We start from the raw sequence: 19,796 nt of genomic DNA, 5'->3' as shown, positions 1-19,796 counted from the left end.
GTGATACCAAAATTTGATACTAGCCTACAATTTTAATAACAAGAGCCTATACTGATTTTCATTAATAATGAAATATGATTTTAGAAAACAAACATAGTCGAATTTTCGACAAGAGCTCGAAATCAATCAAATGAAAGTGTAAAAATGAGATCCCATTGTTTTTATTAATATCATCAATTAATTTTAGTTAGAATTATTCATAAAAAACTTTTTGTAAAACATCAAATATTATTAAGCCTTTTTAGTATATTTCTACTTTTTTTTAGTGATAAAATTTTACTTTCTGCAAAATCTGATATTAAAAAAATGAGGCAAGGGAGACAATATGGATTTTGTGAATATGATATGCATTTAAATCAAAATAAAAAATGGTAAAAAAAAAAAAGCAATTTGAAAATGAAAAGAAAAAAATTTAGGAAGAAAATGTTGACAAGCCTTGCAAAATTATTATTAATAATAATAAACATTTCTTATGTAGTGATTATTATATATGCAGACTGAAAAAGAAAATACTGATAGTTGTTTAATGACTGCTGAAATGTGTTTCAATTTTTAAAAAGGAAATGTGTTTTATTTCTGGTATATTTTATTTATTATTAATTTTAATAATCAAAACTAAAAAATTACATTCTTAAAATATGTCATATATGACTATTTTATGTTGTATTGATTTTAAATTATTATTATGTTGTACTATTTAAATTTTTTTAATTATTGATTTTTAAATTTATTTAATATAAATTTTTTATACCAATTTTATGCATTTTCACTGAATTCATCCGTAAATTTCAATATTATGGAAGATTCATGAAATTTGTTTTTGGTAAGATAAAAATATTTTCAAACTTTTCATTAATAATTTTTTTTAAATATGATACTCAATTTGAATCAAATAATAATGAATAATAACAAGAACAAAATAATAATGAAAGTTAAGGTATATGTTTTGCTGTGAAATTTGACCAAAATTATACAATAAAACAGACATCATGTAGTGTTATTATGTTTAATATGCATCATACAGCAAAATAAAAAAATTTCTTTAGCACAACTTTGAAAAGTTTCGATATCACTACACTTCTTAGTAACTCAGTTTGCTCTAAAAAAGAGCATATAACAAAATTGATAAATCAACATAGTTCAGCAAAAAGCATTTTATTTACAATTACAATGGCAAACATCTCTCCTTACAATCAGAAAGAGGAGTTTTCATAGTACTCAAATCTTTCCTTAAGTACGCTTTCAGAAATAATAATAATAATCAGATCTGTTGTTTAGTTCATTATTACAAGAGGAGCACAGATAAATATTTCATGAATAACTTATTTACATAATATCTATGCTTAGTAATACAATCTGATAGAAAATAATAATTATTGAAACTTCAACAACAATTTCTTAGTACACATGTCCTCTTAGAGCATTAATACTCTGAAATGTTAGAATTTTTAAATTAAAGCACCTTCATAGTCTCTATATAAATAACCTAATTCCAAATATTAGATCCTATACGAAAAAGAAGACACTGCTACTAAATTAGCCATACAATATGCATGCAAGGAAATGTTTAAAATGGCAATAATTTTAATTTCAAGGAAAGTTCTCATACAAACTTATTTATATAATAGCTATCTATAAAAATGCATGCAAAATGGTAAAATAATAAAACAAAAAGTTATCATTTTCTGTGCTAGATGGTATGTAACTAAAATTGCTGTAAATGTTCAGAAAATTCTATTTGAAAGTATTAATTAAAAAAAAATTGTACATTGAGCATAAGTGTTATTTTTTTAACAGGTGCAAAGAAAATAATTTTCTTTTTCATTGTTAATATTAAAAGCAATTCAATAGCCTTCAAAAAAAATTTCATACATAAAAAATTATCATGGTATTACAAGAATTTCATATTTATCTTTTACATTTTATCGCAATAAGATTTGTCCATTCTTGTACAATGCAGATATAAGGTTTAAAAATAAGAGTATAAAGATTTTCTTGTTAAATGTCAGAGTGGAAGTTTAGTACAATTACCATGAATTGTTGTAAGAGAAGTTTTCATTATTAAAATAATAAAATAGCAGCAAATATAAAAATATGTTCAAAAAATATACAAAACCAGTTTGTTAAGTTAGAACAGCAGTGATCAAAAAGAATAAAATTTCCCATGTTTTCTTCTATTATTTATTACATCAAATGACAATAAATATGATGTAAAAATCTGTTTTCGACATGGTACTTAAGAAAAGCTCTCACTTATGAACTAGTATCACGTTCAAATGACAGCACTCTGAGATCAGTATATGTATCCTTTTAATTTCTAAATATAACAACACTGTATCACATTCTACTATAATAAATTAATAAAATCTACAACAGTTATTAGAATCACAAAGTACGCTATGACAAACATGCCACTGAACCAAATTCTTAAGAAATGCACCTTTTTTTTTAACCCCCTATTTTCAAATTCTAGCTCTTATCTCAATTCCCTACCCATGATTCAGAGGTGGACACCATGATTTATACTATATTTGTTCATCATGAAATTTTTCAGTTTCTCAACCTGAACCCTCTCCCCATTTTTTTGTTTATTTAGAATATATCACCAATACATAAGAAATTCATTCTATTCAAAGTCTCTTAATAGTAATTTCTCTTAATAGAATAATACACATTCCAAACATACCTTTTTTTGGTATAAGCAATAAACTGAGGAAAATAACAACTTAATATACCCCAAATTATGTTATGCAATTTAACTAATAATAATACATATTTCCTGTTTTCTTTTTCAATATTAGAAGCATACATATGAGATAAAAAGTGCAGCAATATAAATGAGAAAATTAGATGAAAGTATAAATAATACTATTTTCAATTTAAAAATTAAATGAAATCAGACATGTTTTAATAAAACTCCACAAACTTTCACCACATTTAAATGAAATCCAATAAATGATATTTTAACAACTAAAAATAGCACAAAGGAAAATAATTCGTTTTCCTCATAATAAAGCTTTTTTATCTTCAAATTAGCAATACCCTGAGAGAGAACAAACCTCCAAATTTAAAACCAATTTTTCTATATCGTAACAAAAGAATTTTAAACTAAAATTAATATTTATTTATAAGATCCACTTCTTAATCATGCAGTGCTCAATATGTAATTGAGCATTAAGATCTAATACTGAGTTAAGTTCAACTGCTGTATTAATGTGTGTGGCCCTATAGGTTAAGTTCTATTTTTGTGCAGCATTTCACATTCATTCTAAATTTTACAACATCAAGTCTCACTGTTAGATTGTTTATCCGTATGTAAATAATACATCCAAGTCTTTAATATGTGGATGAAAAAAGTAATATCTGTTACTATATTTTCATAAAACTTGCATTATAATATTTCAACAACACAATGTAAAAAAAAAATAATATCAACATATAATAATCAACGTATCCATTTACAACGGAGAGTCTTTATAATGTAATGACTTAAAACTTAATATGGCCTTGAAATTTCAGATTCATATGGACATAAAAAAAAAATCAACAGCTCAATGAAAAGAAGAGTAATTATAAAATATAGTAATGATAATTTCTAAGATTTAAATGAATAATGCTAATTTCTGGTCAACTTATGATGAAAATTATAAAATTCACTGATAAAACAGAATGAACATTTAATTATTAAATACAATCACAATTTTTTCACTGTTGAAAAAAAGTATGACACTCTCGTATTTTGAGGTATTACTGCAAAATATCTCCACAAAAAATGAACATGAGAACCATAAAATAAAGACCGCGAACCATTTCGCGCTCCTTGGCCTAGATAGAAATTGACTGAAGAAATGTAAACGATGTTAAGGGCATTCTAGACATTGAGTATGTCCAACGCAGAGAGGAGGGAAGAGGTCTAACCCTCCATATCCCAGGGTGCAACAACACTGGCAGGGCGGCTTGGTACTGTCAAAGACACCCCTAAAGTAGTTTCGGGTTCACCACCGCCTGGTGAAAGGCGGGGCACCTGAAGAGTATGGGGATTGTCCTCCGGTACATTGTCACGTGAACTGGATGGTGAAGACAACCTAACAAACAAAAAAAGAAAATTATCAGCTTCAACTTCAGTGGTGAATCATAATGAAAAGTATCACAATAAGATGAATGGTAAGTAATTTATTTTACTGCTATAAAATTTTCAAATGATAAATTTAATAAATTAAAAAAAAATATTATTAGTATAGTATTATATTTTTAGTTATTATGTTCTATTTTTATTGTTCATTTATAATTCATTTTTATAACTATTATTGTGGGATCTGCAAATCAATTTTTTTCAAATTCATATATAAACAAATTTTAATTAAATTAATGGATTAACTAATAATTAAGTTCTGAAAACATTAAAATAGCCTATTGTAATTAACAATAGCAAGAATACATAACATTAGAACACTGGTATTTAAGAAAGTAATTGAAAAATAGCAAAATTCCATCTTTATAGACAGGAAACAAGTTAAATAAGAGACCAAAAATTAAAACTAGTAATAAAGAAATTTCAAAACATTTTTTCCAATATAACTATTAAGTTACATATAAATTACACAACTATTATTTCCATAGTTAATTAAAATATTTTTGCAAAACTGACCATATAACTACGAAACTCTAGAATTTTTTTTTTTTTTTTTTTACATTAGTTTTACAACATATCTTCAGAATTAAAAATCACTTCAATCAGTTCAATTTACTTACTACATGCAGACAAATACATATTTGCTATCCATATATTGTAAATGATTCTAGCATATATGTTAAATCTATGTTTTTCAATTTATTTTGTTGCAAATTAAAAGTAATGAGGGAGTTCATTTATGTTATCAGGTTATTTTCAATGATTTTTCAAATATCTTGAAATTTACAAAAATGATTCAATATGATTTAAAAGGAAAAAAATTAATAAAAGAGCAAATCTCCAACTATCAGTTTCAAGATTTCTGATCAATATATCTACATTAAATCATATAAGGGATTAATATATATATATATATATATATATATATATTTTTAAGTAACAGTATCATTAATAGAAGAATTAACTGACCAAATTAAATCTGCACATTACATTAAGCATCAAACACATATGAGTAACAAAACTTAACAAAAATGTCATTTGCAATCTTTTATTCATAAGATTATATAAATCATTTGTCTTTTTATCTTTTAGCATACTTGTCAAAGCATTAAATTGCTTTCTTTATATGAATAAATCAATTCAACAAATATATCTCAGAGATAGAAAAGCACCAACCTGCTGGAGGCAAGGTTCTCTCCAGGAATGCCAAGGTCATGTAGATCACTGGTAGAGTGGGAATGCCTACTCGACATTGATGGCTCTTCCATTTCCAAACTGTGGCTCATATGTGTCAGATCCACAGAGCTACCAGATAAGTGACTAGGATTAGGTCTCCTTTTAGCACCGGAACTAGCCATTCGTTTCTTCATACCTGCTCCAAAATTGAAGAACCTGAGGAAAAAAAAGTGTTTCATAATAAAAATATTGGACTAAAACAATCAAAACAACTTAATAATTTAATGATTTCTTAACAATTTTAGATTGAAAAATTTGTGTTATAAATGATTAGCAAATTTTTATTTATAAATTGACTATATTTTAACAAAAAAACCAAGGAAACTCATAATAATATATACATTTTATGTAGGGTTTTTTTTTCCTAGTGTAAATTAAACAGCAAATGAAGAAGAAAGAAAGATTTGTTATTAATATAACTAAAACTATTATGCGATGTTATAATTCTTTAGACTTATATTAGAAACAAAAAAGGGTTCATTTTAATGAAAAAGGTGAAATCATAATAATGAGGATAGAAATTTATTCACTAAAAATAAAAAATACATATTTGTCCATACGAAATAATAAAGGATGGTTAAATATTTAAATGCATTTTAAACTCAGATATTAATACATGATTACATATCTTCAAATATCTAAAAACCCTAAACAGATTAGGACTTTCAGGACAAGAAAAAAATCAAATATATCTAAAAATATAATAGATAATCTAAGTCCTCCAAATTTATAATTAAATACTTATATATTTATAATTTATTATGATGTATGAAAATCATTTTAAAATACTGGTTGAAAATAATAAGAATTATGCTATTCATCATTTTCATCTTCTTTAAATGCTGATAAAATAATACAAAAACTGTAAATGTTAAATTTATGGAGTTAAGTGATCATGGATATCCATATCAAATGTAGAAACTGATTTTCAAAATACCTGTTCATAATAAAGAATTTACTTTTTAATAATACAAATATTGCTATTACATTACAAATATCTTAGCTGTACTGGAAATTATTTATTTTGAATTATTTGTAGAATACACTAAGCATGTTAGAACAAGCAATGTTAGTGAAATTAAAAACATTCTACAATACAATTTCAAATAAGCTGCAGTTAAAGTTTTTAAAAAATGTCACTTTAAATATTTTAATAATAATTTATGATAATAATACTTTAATATCATAAAGTATTATTAAAGTATGATAACACTTTATTGAAGAGTTAACAATGCATCTTAATAAAATTAAAACAATAGAATTAAATAAAGCCATTTCTCCAATTCTGTTTTAGTTAATTTGATATAAATTCATTTAAGAAAATATTTTAATGCAAAGGCACTGCAGAATAAGATATGAAACATATTACAACTATTGTAGTATTCGTACAGAAATGTTGCTGTATATACTTACTTCTTCTTCTGAGCTGGATGTAGTGAATTTAGAAGTAAATCTCGGTAATGGGCTGATCGAAGAAACCGTGGGTATGTATCCTTCTCCATGAGTGAGTACACATGTAAAAGGGCAGCATCAAATGTATAGCGCGATGGCTTTCTCATGGCTTCTTGGACAGTTTCTATTGTACTACTGTCCAGATTTACTTCACAAGGGGCATTTGGTGCAAGAAATTCACTTTAAAATAAGAAATAATTCATTTATAATTTTGCAAGTATTTTAAAAGCATTATTTCTTTAAATTAATTTTCTTTAATTAAAAGTTGAGCATTTTAAAAGTGCAATACAATGCATAAAAAATGCATATCTAAAATAGGCAATGCAACAATTCAATCAGTTTTCACTTCAGTTGATAACAGAAAATTGATATGAATGCATTTTAACAAACATCATTTAACAGAAACATTAAATTAAAATAGGTTGTTATCAGAATTCTAAGAAAATCATAATATAAATGTTAAAAACCTAATATCATTTAACTATTTGGGAATTCCAAATTTTGAAAATAAGTTACAAGATTCAAACAAATTAAATCAAAAATGAAAGTTCACTAAAAGTAAGGAAAAAAAATCTAAATTGCTTGTTAATAAAGCAATTTATATAAACAAAATAAATACAAATTAATAATTTACATTGAATCCTACACATAAAATGTTGTGATGGGGAAAAAAATTATAGATACATCTAATCAATTTAAAGAGGAATTGCATTGCTGAAAAAACACTAAGATTATAAATGCAATTAAAAGAATTTCTTAAGTTCATCAATTATTTACAAACATTTAAACAACTTTTTGCATCATACAGATTCTTTTGGTTCTTTAAGTTTATAAAATCAATATTGCTACCAAAAACTTCATTGAAAATGGAACAATTTTACATATCATACATAATTTATAACTATACAGAAACAACAAAGATTACAACAAAATTTCTAACAATCTACGAAAAGGGAATTGACATAGACCATTATCTCGCAAAACAAATACATTAAATTAAAAATGCATATCCTATAAATATATAACTTTAAATAAAACTAAACATCAAATTCAACAGCAAGCAGCAGAACACACAACAAGGTATATTTGAAAGATTTATAATAATTCTAATTTAAAAATTATATTAAAGCTACATATATTTTCATTAACTTCATAAAGAGATGGCTACAATTTAAGCATCCTTCAATTCAGAATCCTGTTAATAATTTTAAAAAAAAATTAAACCAAGAGACATAATGCAAAAGCTTTGTGGTTGCTCTTTAAAATATAGGAAAAAGAATGACTTAAAAGTTTCCAGAATGAACATTAGGGGAAAATAGGGGCATAATTCTCAACTGTCAGTTTATATTAATTTAATTAAAGCCAGGAAAGCCCATGATTTCTAGTTGATATAAAAGTGTAACTAATACAAAAAAAACATGAGTCCACAGCAACCAGTTTAATTAATTTAATAAAATAAAGAGTCCAAACATCAAAACAAATATCTATTTCCAACTTTTTTTTTTTCACTTTGTTTTCTTATGTTATGAAGTATTAAGCATTCTCTAATTCCATTTGTTTGTGTACTTACAGAATAATAGATATTTCTAGTTTCATTCAGTATTTGTTTCTTCATTAGTTATTAAAGACATCAAGAAATGTAATCTTATTAAAATACTTATAGCTTTTAAAAAGCACACTCGTAAATATCGTAAAATAAAAATTATATTTTGTAGTTCTTACCAATGTTAAATAGGTATTTGTTCTATATTTTGTCGAACAGTTAAGATTTTAACCAAGCAATTAACAGCATCATTTAACTTTGATGCAAAAGCATCAAAGTTAAATGGACAAGTCATATTTAATCAGTCTCACAGCTATTGATGCTTGCGACTCTAAACCAATTAGAAGGCTACAGTAATAATGCTACAAAATTAATTTTATCACAGCTTTTTATGCATGCTTTTGTGTTTTGATCAGTTAGAGTTCTATTTGTACTTTCTGAACTAACTGATATTAAAATAGTTTATAAAGATGAATTAAATGATATTGAATAACAACAGAAAATCTCATGTAAGAACATTACAGTCAGGGGTGTTTGTGGGACCCCAAAAAACCCCCTGAAACTTTTACGGACTTACTACCGACATTTTGGAGTTACGAGAAGAAGGGGGGGGGGAGAAATGAAAAATTACAATTATGAAGTATTGAATGACCTAATTATAAAAGTTCAATGAATTACTTTTTTTGCAAAATTAAGACCTTTGAACCCAGGTCACGTGATCGCACATCTGGTCGAACGAAGTCTCTCCCTTTTTTTTCTGACGCGCCTACTTGCCGAAAAGAATCCAGAAGAGAATGTCCGAGAACCGGGGGAATGAGTCATAACTCGCAATAAGGAAAGAACAAAAAAGAAGTTTTTTCCCCCTTTTCACGCATTATCACTGCCTTTGGAGAAAGAAAGGAAAAGTTTTCACCACACACACTGACCTTGCGTTTTCTGCCTTCAAAGCAAACAAAATTACCCAGATCAAAATAAATAATTCATTATTATTCTTACTTCCTTTTGAACGACGATCCCCGGAATTTCCGGGTATCGAAGTTCAAAATCCCCGGAATTCCGGGGTTTCCCCGGAGCACAAACACCCCTGATTACATATACTTTTTGAATGATTTGATATAATATTTAAAAAAAAAAAAAAAACAGCACCTACAAGGAAACAACTTATATTCAGTTACTTAAAAAATTGACATTACAAAATCATTTAGATACTTTTAAGCATTTTTTATCCAAGATAGGACTAAAGTAATATTTTGAGGATACAACTTCTCTTTTTGATTAAAATATAAAATATAAAAAATATTGTTTGACTGATGATGCAAAATATTTTTCTCTAAAAGTATTAAACCTTTTTCCACCTCTTATCTCACATTTTCACTTATGAAACATGTATTATTCATCTCAGATAACTGAGAATCTATTATACTAAAAGCAAATTTAGAAAAAGGTATTTCATATCTATTGAAATACACAGCTTTAACTTTGGCACATTATACTTAAAAATATTAAGAAAAAATATTCTCACTGAAAGTTATGAAGTAATGTTAATATTCTTTTTTCCATGATTTTTGCCCATTAAACAAAAAAAAAATGTATGTTGATAACTCTAACAAGATAGATTTCCTATTTTCTGTCAAATGCCCATGCAAATGCATATATACTGAAATTCATAGTTAAAAAACTAATTCTTGAATTTAAAATTCCCTCTCATTTGATGTTCATTAGACTAATTGTTTCATTTATTTCAACTTGTTGTTTACTTACTTAAAATCTATAATGAAATACATTTATTGTAAATCACATTAATGATAATTTTTGTTAATTCCTATTTTATTTGAATCTGATTTATTTATTGACATCATATTTAAAGAAACTATACCTAACTTTTATTTGAGATTTTACATATTTTGTAGTTTGATTGAGAAAGCTACTATAAACAATTAAGGCATTCTCCAAAGAGTAATCTAAGATGTTAGTCATTATAGTAATGGTTACAGCCAACCATTATCGGTAAAGGAGGCAAAAATTTCTTACTAACATTAAAGACAGAACTGATTATATATATATATATATATATATATATATATATATATATATATATATATATATAAAGTTACATTATTATAACATATTATGTACTCTCATAAAAGGAACTGAGATATTTAATCCTATTTAACAGAATAAAATTATTATACCTCATTATGGCATTATTCTAAATTACACTAAAACTAAATACAATTATTTAAACTTATTAAGTTATGAATGCAGTTTACATAAGTTATGAAATTTCAGACCTTTATAATATGTGGTATCTTTTAGGATAATGAAGTAAACTACTTGATAAATAGCAATTTTCTGAAAATGTAATATTTACGATAAAAAGTTCATAAAACATATATTCTGACATCTCCAATAATGAAAAGGAGTTTTTGAAGATATATATTTTAACATTTACAAAAATCAACCTCACAAAACACAATTTTAAAAGTTTTATTTACTTGTATATATCATGAACTTTCCTCTCTATATCTGACTTGCCCCCTCTTCGCAAAGACTGTACTGCTTTCCAGAACAAGATATTCTCATGACTGTATTCAGATCTTAAATAACGCTCAAATTCTTTAATCCCAGTTGGATCGTTAAGTAAGTCTTCTAAGGAGATGGCCCACAACTTTACTCGTTGCTCTGTAGGTACCTCAACTCTAGACATAAGCAAAGTATTTAAATAAAGATTGCCAACCACTACACCATAATATTGCATAGAAAATTTTAACAAAACATGTTTTTTTTTTTAATTAGTAGATGATTATATGATGAAACATAGCAACAATTTAAACTCATAACAACATTGAAACTCATAAGAAACATACTTCTCATCTCATATTAAATAATCTAAATATCAGCAAACTGTATTCTAAAATGCTTCACATTTCAGTAATCAAATGATACTAAAAACAAAATGATTAAAATTTCAAAGGAAAATTTCAAAATAAACATAAGTATTATTTAATAAAAATCACTTTACTTCTTTAAAAAAAAGGAAAACTAAAAATGTACTAAAAATTTATTTAATGGTTAACATATCTGCTTTATTTTCATTTAGTAGAAATTACGATTTTAAGCTTTTTTCCCACACACAGCAATAAAAAAAAATAAAAAAATTGTTGTTTTTTCTACTTTTGAGCATTTTAATGATTTTAAACAACTTAAATAAGTGCATCTAATAAAATGAGGGAAGGGGATTCTGTTAAAAAAGGTTTCCCAATTAGAATTTTTAAAAATATAATTCATTTCACAGACTATATAATTCAAAAATTATATCAACTCCCAAAGAATGATTTTTTAAAAATATATATACACTTTCACAACAAAATGCTCAGAAAATTAATGAGTTTATCAAATGCAGAAACATTCTGATATTATCTTAATATAAATAAAAGTATGAAAATTCCATATCTCTTCTTAAAAGATAAGGTCTAATTCAAACACACTTGGCTCACTGTTATTTAAGATAAAAGAAAGAATATTAACAACTTTTCAAAGAGTACAATTTAATTATATTTAAATTAATAAAAAATTTATCAAAATTTTACCAACAATAAATATTTTTATATAATTTTCAAATTTGAAATGTCACCTTTTTCAGTGATGATAATTTTCCTTCAATTTTTATTAATGTTTCAGAATTTTCTAAATCAATGAGTAAATGCAATCAGGCTTGAAATTAGGAACTGTATAAATACTCTAGCAAATGATAATACATAAATTACTCTTTCTTTAATTTTTAATAGTTTTTACTTTTTTAAAAAAAAATATTTACAATATTCCTTTTGTTGATTTTAAAAAGATTCTAAAGCTTTTAACAAGAAAACAATAGAGGGATTTTTTGCATACAGTAATATTTCATATAAAATAAGCCTTTAAATTAAGAATATATTATTTAAAAATAGTTATTGGACAAGTTAGTGTTCTATCATATGCTAATATAAAATTGATTCATAATTTTTCTTAAATCACACACGATTAAAAATTTGCTCACATATGCTAAAGTATGTGCAACTGAAGACATTTGAAGCTTTTCATGAGTAAAAACATACAAATTTCATGCTAAGCAGTGCTGGTGTTTCAGCTAGTATATAACAGATGAAAATGTTGCTTAACAAAAATATATTTTCAATACATTCTGATTACACATAAATTTTTAAACAAAAAAAATGGGAGGAGTTTGGATATTTAACAAAACAGTAAATGTATTAAATTAACAAAATAAATAAACATAAAGATAAAGATATCATTTTAGAACCAATAATGTTCTTACTCTCGATTATTGAGTGTCCATAATGTAGTATCCTCTGTTATCCAAGGATTTGAAGGCAAAACACCCACTACAAAGGCATCGAATTCGATGTACTCTTGACAATGATTCAAAAGGCTTTAAAATAGAATGGCAAAAAGAAATATGATTTTTAAGAATTGCACACTTAAAAAATCAACAAAACATAAAAGCACATAGCATTTTTTTTTTTTTTTCATTTGTAGATATTTTTATCTTATTTAATCTTACCTCAACAAATAAAATAAAAATTTTAAATTGATTTGCAGGAGATAAGATACTATCTGGTAAATTGATTATAGAAATAAATTTTGAATTAACAAATAGATAGCAAATATCTGATAAATGATCATCCCCTGCAAATGAACTTATGGTGCTCACACCTATGCACACAAAAAAAAGTGATTATTTTGCCAATTGAATAAAGAAAACATAGAACAATTTTGAAATGAATATCAAATTTAATAATGCAAAATTTGGAATTGTTTTACATATCAAAAGAATGCACAGATTTTTAAAACAAGAATATATTTAAGAAATTTGATTTACTAAATTGAACACGCAAGAAAAGATAACATTTTTTTACAGAAAATTATTTCAGTTTTCGTTGACAGCAATTATGAATCTCAAAAATGAAAATCGTGTACATGCATATATGTATTCTTTGATTGAGAAATAATTAAAGCTGTATTTAAAATTAGAAGATAAATATTTCTTTTATATTTCAAAAACAAACTAATATTTAAAATAATGCATTTGTCATAATTATGCATTTAAAAGTAATATAAGAATATTATTTGAATTTAAGCTGAACAATTTTCATTTAAAATTCTTTTCTTATAAGTTAATTAATTTTTTTATTATCTTTATTAATAAAGATGGGGGGGAAAAGATCCAATTCCCACATGTACTAATTATGAATAATTTTTTTCCCTTCTTTTCATGAACTAATAGAAAGAAAATGCATATCTACTTTTGATTTGACTTAAGGTTAACATGAGTAATTATTATTTTTCTTTATGTATTGTTGCCTAAGTTTCATTATACTTTTATCAAACTCTCTCTCTCTCTCTCTTTTTTTTTTTTTTCTCCTTCTCTAAATCAAATACATAATTTGATTCTTAAATAGTGAATTCACCAATTCATCCATTAGTGAATCAAAATTAGCCAAACAAAAATTACATCTGTTTACATCATTTTTTTATTATTATTTTAAATACTTCTTATATTAAAGGTTACTTTCTATATGAGACAATTTTTATTTATTTATTTATGTATTTTGTTGATCTGTAGCTCACAATGTTGTACTTAATGACTTTAAAAATAATTAGTAAAGAAACCAAAAGATTGTAAATAAGATTAATTTTTTTTTTTTTAATTTTGAAAAATTAACCAATAACTATAAAAATACATCCTGAATTTATATTTTAAATTTTCAAACATTTGTGTCATTTGAAATACCACTCCACAAACTAATGAGTAATTCTGGCATTAAATTAAGCTTCATATGTATATAAAAAAGAAAGTTCTTAAAAGTCTTACATTTTTTTAAAAAATTACTGAAACGCGTTTGCATTCAGCACATATGAAGCTTATTATGGAAAATTAGTTATTTAGGAAATATGAAAATAAAATAAAAAAGTTAATTATTAGTTGTTGTTTTTTTTATCACTTTGAAACAAAATTACATATATGCTATGATTTTTTTTTTTTTTTTTTTTTTTTAATTTCATTGCACATTTATTGCAAAGTTTCATGTTCATGTTGTCCTTAATGTTACATTAATATTCAGGACAACATGAATGAATGAAAAAAATATATATATTGTTAACCTTAATATATATTATTAAAACAATAAAGAAAATAAAATGTTTACCTTTCAACAATTTGACTAGTTTTAACCTTTGGTTTGGTAAGACTCTCTAACAACAATGTTTTCTAAAAGAGAATAAAAATGTTATTTTTTTTTACAAATATTTCCATTTTAAAGCATATAATATAAAATAAACCATGATTATCTTAATAAAAAACTGCATACTTCTCTTTTCAGATCATCGACACCTTTTTTCTTCACTTTCCTATTAGCTAGAGGTGTCCTCTCAAGGCAACTAATAGTACCAGGCTAGTAAATAAATTAATATTAATTAAGTTAAAGTTGCATGAAAGTTAATTACCATAAATTAAAACTACAAAAAAAAAGCAAAACAGAAATAAAAGAAGAAAGTTTTTGATTAAAATTAAATTATTTATTTAATGCTAACATTTATGTAACTTTGTAAATGGAAAATTAGATGCTGAAAGAAATGAAAAGGAGATATATTGAAAGACTGAAAATGAAGTACTTGATTCATAGCCATATATTAATTAATAAAATTCTTAGAAAATCTTATGGTTGTTAATAAAACATTATTTACATCAGCATTTAACAAAATTGCCACAATACTTAATGTAAGTACTATTTATGCATATTTCTACAAATGCATATGTCCTTATGCAAGATGTGTTACATTATACATATCAATTACATTAGTTTTAAAGATTTTCTTTGCTCTAGAATTTATTTCATTAATAAAACAATGTATTTAATAAATTACTAGAATTGTTAATATACTTTAGAAAACAATACTTAAAGTTATTAAAACTCCAATAGCATATTGGATTGCAGCTTTTAATTGAAGAAAGGTTAAATAATACCATAAAATGTCACTCACATAAAATGTAATAGATAAAAAATGATTTTGAGAGCCATCAGATAAAAATTTTTAAAAATTGCATTTGAAAGCGTAATAAAATAGCATATTGATAATAAATGGAATATAATATATTCATTGGATACTTTTTGCTTTTTGTCAAAAATAGATAGTATCTACAGTAATGACAAAATTGTATTTAACTGCACAATGAAATATTGAATGATGCCCTTCAACATATATTTGGCTTTAATGACTGAAAAAAAATATGTTCCCAGTCAAGAAGAAAATTAATAAACATTTAAAAAACTCTCAGAACACCTTAAATTCTTTTATATACTTCTACATTTCAAACATACAAATTTATTCAAAAATCAGATTTATTATTAGCATCTATATGCAGTCAGCATATTTGAATCTATTCTTTAAAAAAACCCAACCTATTCACGATATCTCATTGATTTTACTTTGAATAAATTTTGAATCTCAATGCACTATTATCTCTTATCTATTACTATTACTCTTATCGTTACTATTATCTCTTTTAATGGCATGTTTTAAATTTAAAAAGAAATTGTATAATTATTCACTATGACTAATTGCTATTACATAATATGTTTTATCATCAAATAATTAAACATGCAGCTAATAACTCATTCCTCAAAGATGAAATTCTATTTTGTGTCAGTCATAATTTATTTCATCTTTTACAACCCAGAAAGATCAACCAGCCCATAAAGCTATAGGACAAAAACAATGTGAAAAACATTTTGTAGAAATACTTGTACACTCAGACAGTCAACCTCCAAGATTAACAGCTTGTTTCTTGGAATTATATAGTGTTAATGTGTTGAGAACAGTAGAAATAATTCATTGTAATTAGACTGTGTGAAAGCTTTGTTGATAATGCTTGTTTCTGTGAGAGAAAGTTAAAAATAAATGAAGACCTTACACTGACCTTAACCACTTAACTGTTTTGCCCGAGTGCCATACATGCATCGATTTATCGAATTTTGATAGTTGTAATCAAAAAATAAACCATTCATATGAATTATAATTTAATATTAAAATTACTTCGAATACATAGATAAGTCAAGCATTCAATGGATTTCCATTTGAATCAAAATAAGAAAATATTCCCAAAATAGAAGGTGTCATCTTATTAGATAATAAAGAAAATAAAACAGTTAAGGGGTTAAAATGATATAAATTATTGTAGGTCATGAAAGCACCAGAAGGATTTGGATGTCATAACATTATAATTAGCTATTAGTTGTAAATCACAAGACCAATACTCAGTGAGTAAATACTCTTACATATATAACATATGCTTTTGGTACAATACAATTCAAATAAAAAGCCTTTTGCAAAAATGAAATTATAGAAATTGTGAACTTATTAAAAATTCTACATGCAATTTAAATTTATTTCATACTGATAAAAAATACAAAGAAAATAAGATCAGAAAATTTTAAAAAATAAAATTTTATATGAATAATTCTCTCTTTGTACAGAACTAGAATAATTAAAAACATTTTTAAAATTCAATAAAAATATAACATTTTTTAATGATCATATATTGATATTTTTATAAGCTGAATATAAAAGATGCAAATAATATATAAAAGTGATATACCCATATATATTTACATATTAAACATATTTACATAAAAAATGAAAATTAGCTACTAATAAATAACAGAAATTATATTTATTACCTTTTGGTTAAATTAAATTGCAATTAAAAAAGCAAACATTTTGTTATTTCATAAACCTAATTTTAGATTTTATTTCTTAATTCTAAAATTTACTTGAATTTTCCATTATGATTACCTTAAATTGAAGATTAAATATAATAAATTTAATTAAGAGCTCTCAACAACAATTTTCACAAATTTTCTTATTTAAAGAAATACTATAAATTTTCATGAAAAATATTACGTACGGGAGGTCTGTGTACACGCCAATATGACTTTTCTTGGCTTTCTAAAACTAATCTGTCTCCTTTTTTCTTGTCTTTAGCTACACTAAGATAAAAAAAATAACAGAAATATTAGACATGATAATAGCATAAATACTAAACACCTTCATTTAATAGAATATACCAAAAAATGTCATTAATGAATATGAAATTTTAAAAAAACAAGTTAAATTGCTGAAATATGAAAATAATATTTTATAGTAAGGAAACAAAAAATAATGATACAATAGGATTAATAATATTTCTAAAATAACATTAATTAAAATAAAGAAAAAATAGCAAACAGCAATATTTATAACAAAATTCTAAAATAATTAAATATTTCAAGAAAAAAAAATTTCAGAAAGTGACTAATACAAAATATACTGGTACCATCTTTATTGTTTAAATTGAAGACATGAAAAGTGTATGACTGTCGTTCCTGAGCTGAGAAATAGATAGATAATAGCCAGCAATAGATGAATTCATTATAAATAAAAACTTCTGGATATGATATATTATTTATATACTCTCCCCATAAAAAGGTTACTTATAATTTGTGACCAAAAATTTTTATAACCATGTGTCATATTATAAAATGAAGTAACTGTCATTTATAAAAATTAAAGAAAAATATTTGTTATTAACAGCATTTTCAGTGTTATATTTAGATTTCCCAGTTCATGTATTTTGCACTGATAACTTGGAAACTTATCAAAAAAGAATATTATGTTATAATTTTAAAAAAAATTATCTATTAAATAATGTTATATTGATAACCAACTAATAATTTTTTCTGATTTCAATTTTATTTTCAAAAAGTTATTTCCATATATAACCATGACAATAAAATATATTATTACCAGGATATGGATAATTTACTTAACTTTTTAATTGGATGGAATATAAGTGAATAAGCAAAGTTAACCACATATGAATATAAATGATAGTAGAAATGCATCTGCAAATAAATAGAATATTATCATGTATTTTTCTTGGATGTTAAAACATTTTTCTTACAATGATCTTAAATGAATATTTTGTTTTTAGCTTCAAAATACAGCAAGGGAAACTGAATATATATTTAGGAAAGGTATCCAATCTTGATGCATTCATTCCAAAATTTTATACAAATTAAAAAAATTTATACAAAATTTGGTATGAGGATTGCTCTGATACCAAATTACATTTATCTACTTTGTTACTTCTTTGAAATCAAATACAAACAGAAATATTTCTGAAATGATTTTTGCAAAGCTAGGAAGCTCTGCTTAGAGATTCATCACAGTTTTAAATAAATAAATTTGTCCTATTTATACCCTACCTCAAAATAAAAATAAAAAGATGCTTGAAAATTTAGAGGAGGGGGGAGGGAGAAGAGGAAACGTCAAAACTCTTCTTTATATTTTTCTCTTTGGGATGCATGATTATTTCAGTCATACATTATATAATGATTCAATTGATGGTGTCCAATATTTTCTTACCTTGATAACAGCTTACTAAAATCTATAGATTTATTATTTTTCTTTTTTTGTTTTATGCATGTGCAGACATATAAGGATTCTTTTATCCAAACACTAAATGTAAGAACAGTATACACTAAACTTCTTCCATTGGTTCAAGGCATATTTTAAATTTGAGTGAAAATAGAAGAATACTACCTATCTAAACTTTAATATATCATATTGAGAATTTCAGACAATTCTTATTCCTCTTCTGGCCAATTTAATAATACACTTTAACATGGAGACTTTGTAAAATTTGTTTCCAGAGTAATTCATTTCTAAAATAAGAATTACTTTTAAATGCTTCCTAGGGAGCAAAGTGATAATGTGAACCTTAATTACAATATTTGGTCAAAAATTCTCAATTTTCAAGATTCCAGAAACTTTTTAAGTCATAAGAAATATATTAATATGACCAAAATTAAGTGATATTGGTGAAAGTGTTATATCCTTTTACTCCTACAATTCTTGCAGAAAATCATATTAATGGAAATTTACATATTATTTCAATTGCAAATAAACTATGCTGCATAATTTGATTTAGTCACTTTGGTATGAAGAATCTGAGAATCTGAAAATAATAAACTTCAGAAAAGAATTTGATAATGCTTTTATAAATTTATGAATGAACTTGAAAATTAAAGAAACTGCTTTCCCAAATAACAACCATAGATTATTTATCAAAAGTCTGTAGCAGAAATCTTCAAAAAATGTTAAAGTTTATTGATTGAGAACTCTTCATCAATTTTATTTTAAATTATGTTAATGAAAAAGTTTGGCACAACTTGATTTCCGTGGCAACCATGGTAAGCCACCAAATCATGTAGAGGAAAAAAAAAAAAGAAAAAAAAAAGTAGCCAAACTAAGAGCAAACCAAATGCAAGTAATTCTAGAGCTTCACATTATTCTTGGTGCCATTTTAATAGCAGTCGACGTGAAATCAAGAAG

At 24.7% G+C, this 19,796-nt stretch overlaps 1 protein-coding gene across 7 annotated transcripts in view; it reads right to left on the bottom strand.

Moving 5' to 3' along the window:
• Positions 1–1,139: 1,139 nt before the first annotated feature.
• The window catches only part of LOC129965849 (regulator of G-protein signaling 11-like), a 65,058-nt gene continuing 46,401 nt past the window's right edge, over positions 1,140–19,796 (bottom strand). For all 7 annotated transcript variants that reach the window (XM_056080074.1, XM_056080076.1, XM_056080073.1 and 4 more), the window contains 8 exons: positions 17,329–17,410; positions 14,732–14,815; positions 14,570–14,631; positions 12,679–12,792; positions 10,859–11,062; positions 6,782–7,000; positions 5,309–5,524; positions 1,140–4,085 (listed from right to left, as the gene is read on the bottom strand). In XM_056080074.1, the coding sequence (XP_055936049.1) occupies positions 3,914–4,085; positions 5,309–5,524; positions 6,782–7,000; positions 10,859–11,062; positions 12,679–12,792; positions 14,570–14,631; positions 14,732–14,815; positions 17,329–17,410 (1,153 nt within the window). In that variant the 3' untranslated portion in view covers positions 1,140–3,913. The remainder of the gene's footprint in view (positions 4,086–5,308; positions 5,525–6,781; positions 7,001–10,858; positions 11,063–12,678; positions 12,793–14,569; positions 14,632–14,731; positions 14,816–17,328; positions 17,411–19,796) is intronic.

This window comes from Argiope bruennichi, chromosome 4, assembly GCF_947563725.1.
Source record: "Argiope bruennichi chromosome 4, qqArgBrue1.1, whole genome shotgun sequence".
In the NCBI taxonomy this organism is placed as follows: domain Eukaryota; kingdom Metazoa; phylum Arthropoda; class Arachnida; order Araneae; family Araneidae; genus Argiope; species Argiope bruennichi.
This window is presented reverse-complemented; position numbering and strand designations above follow the sequence as displayed.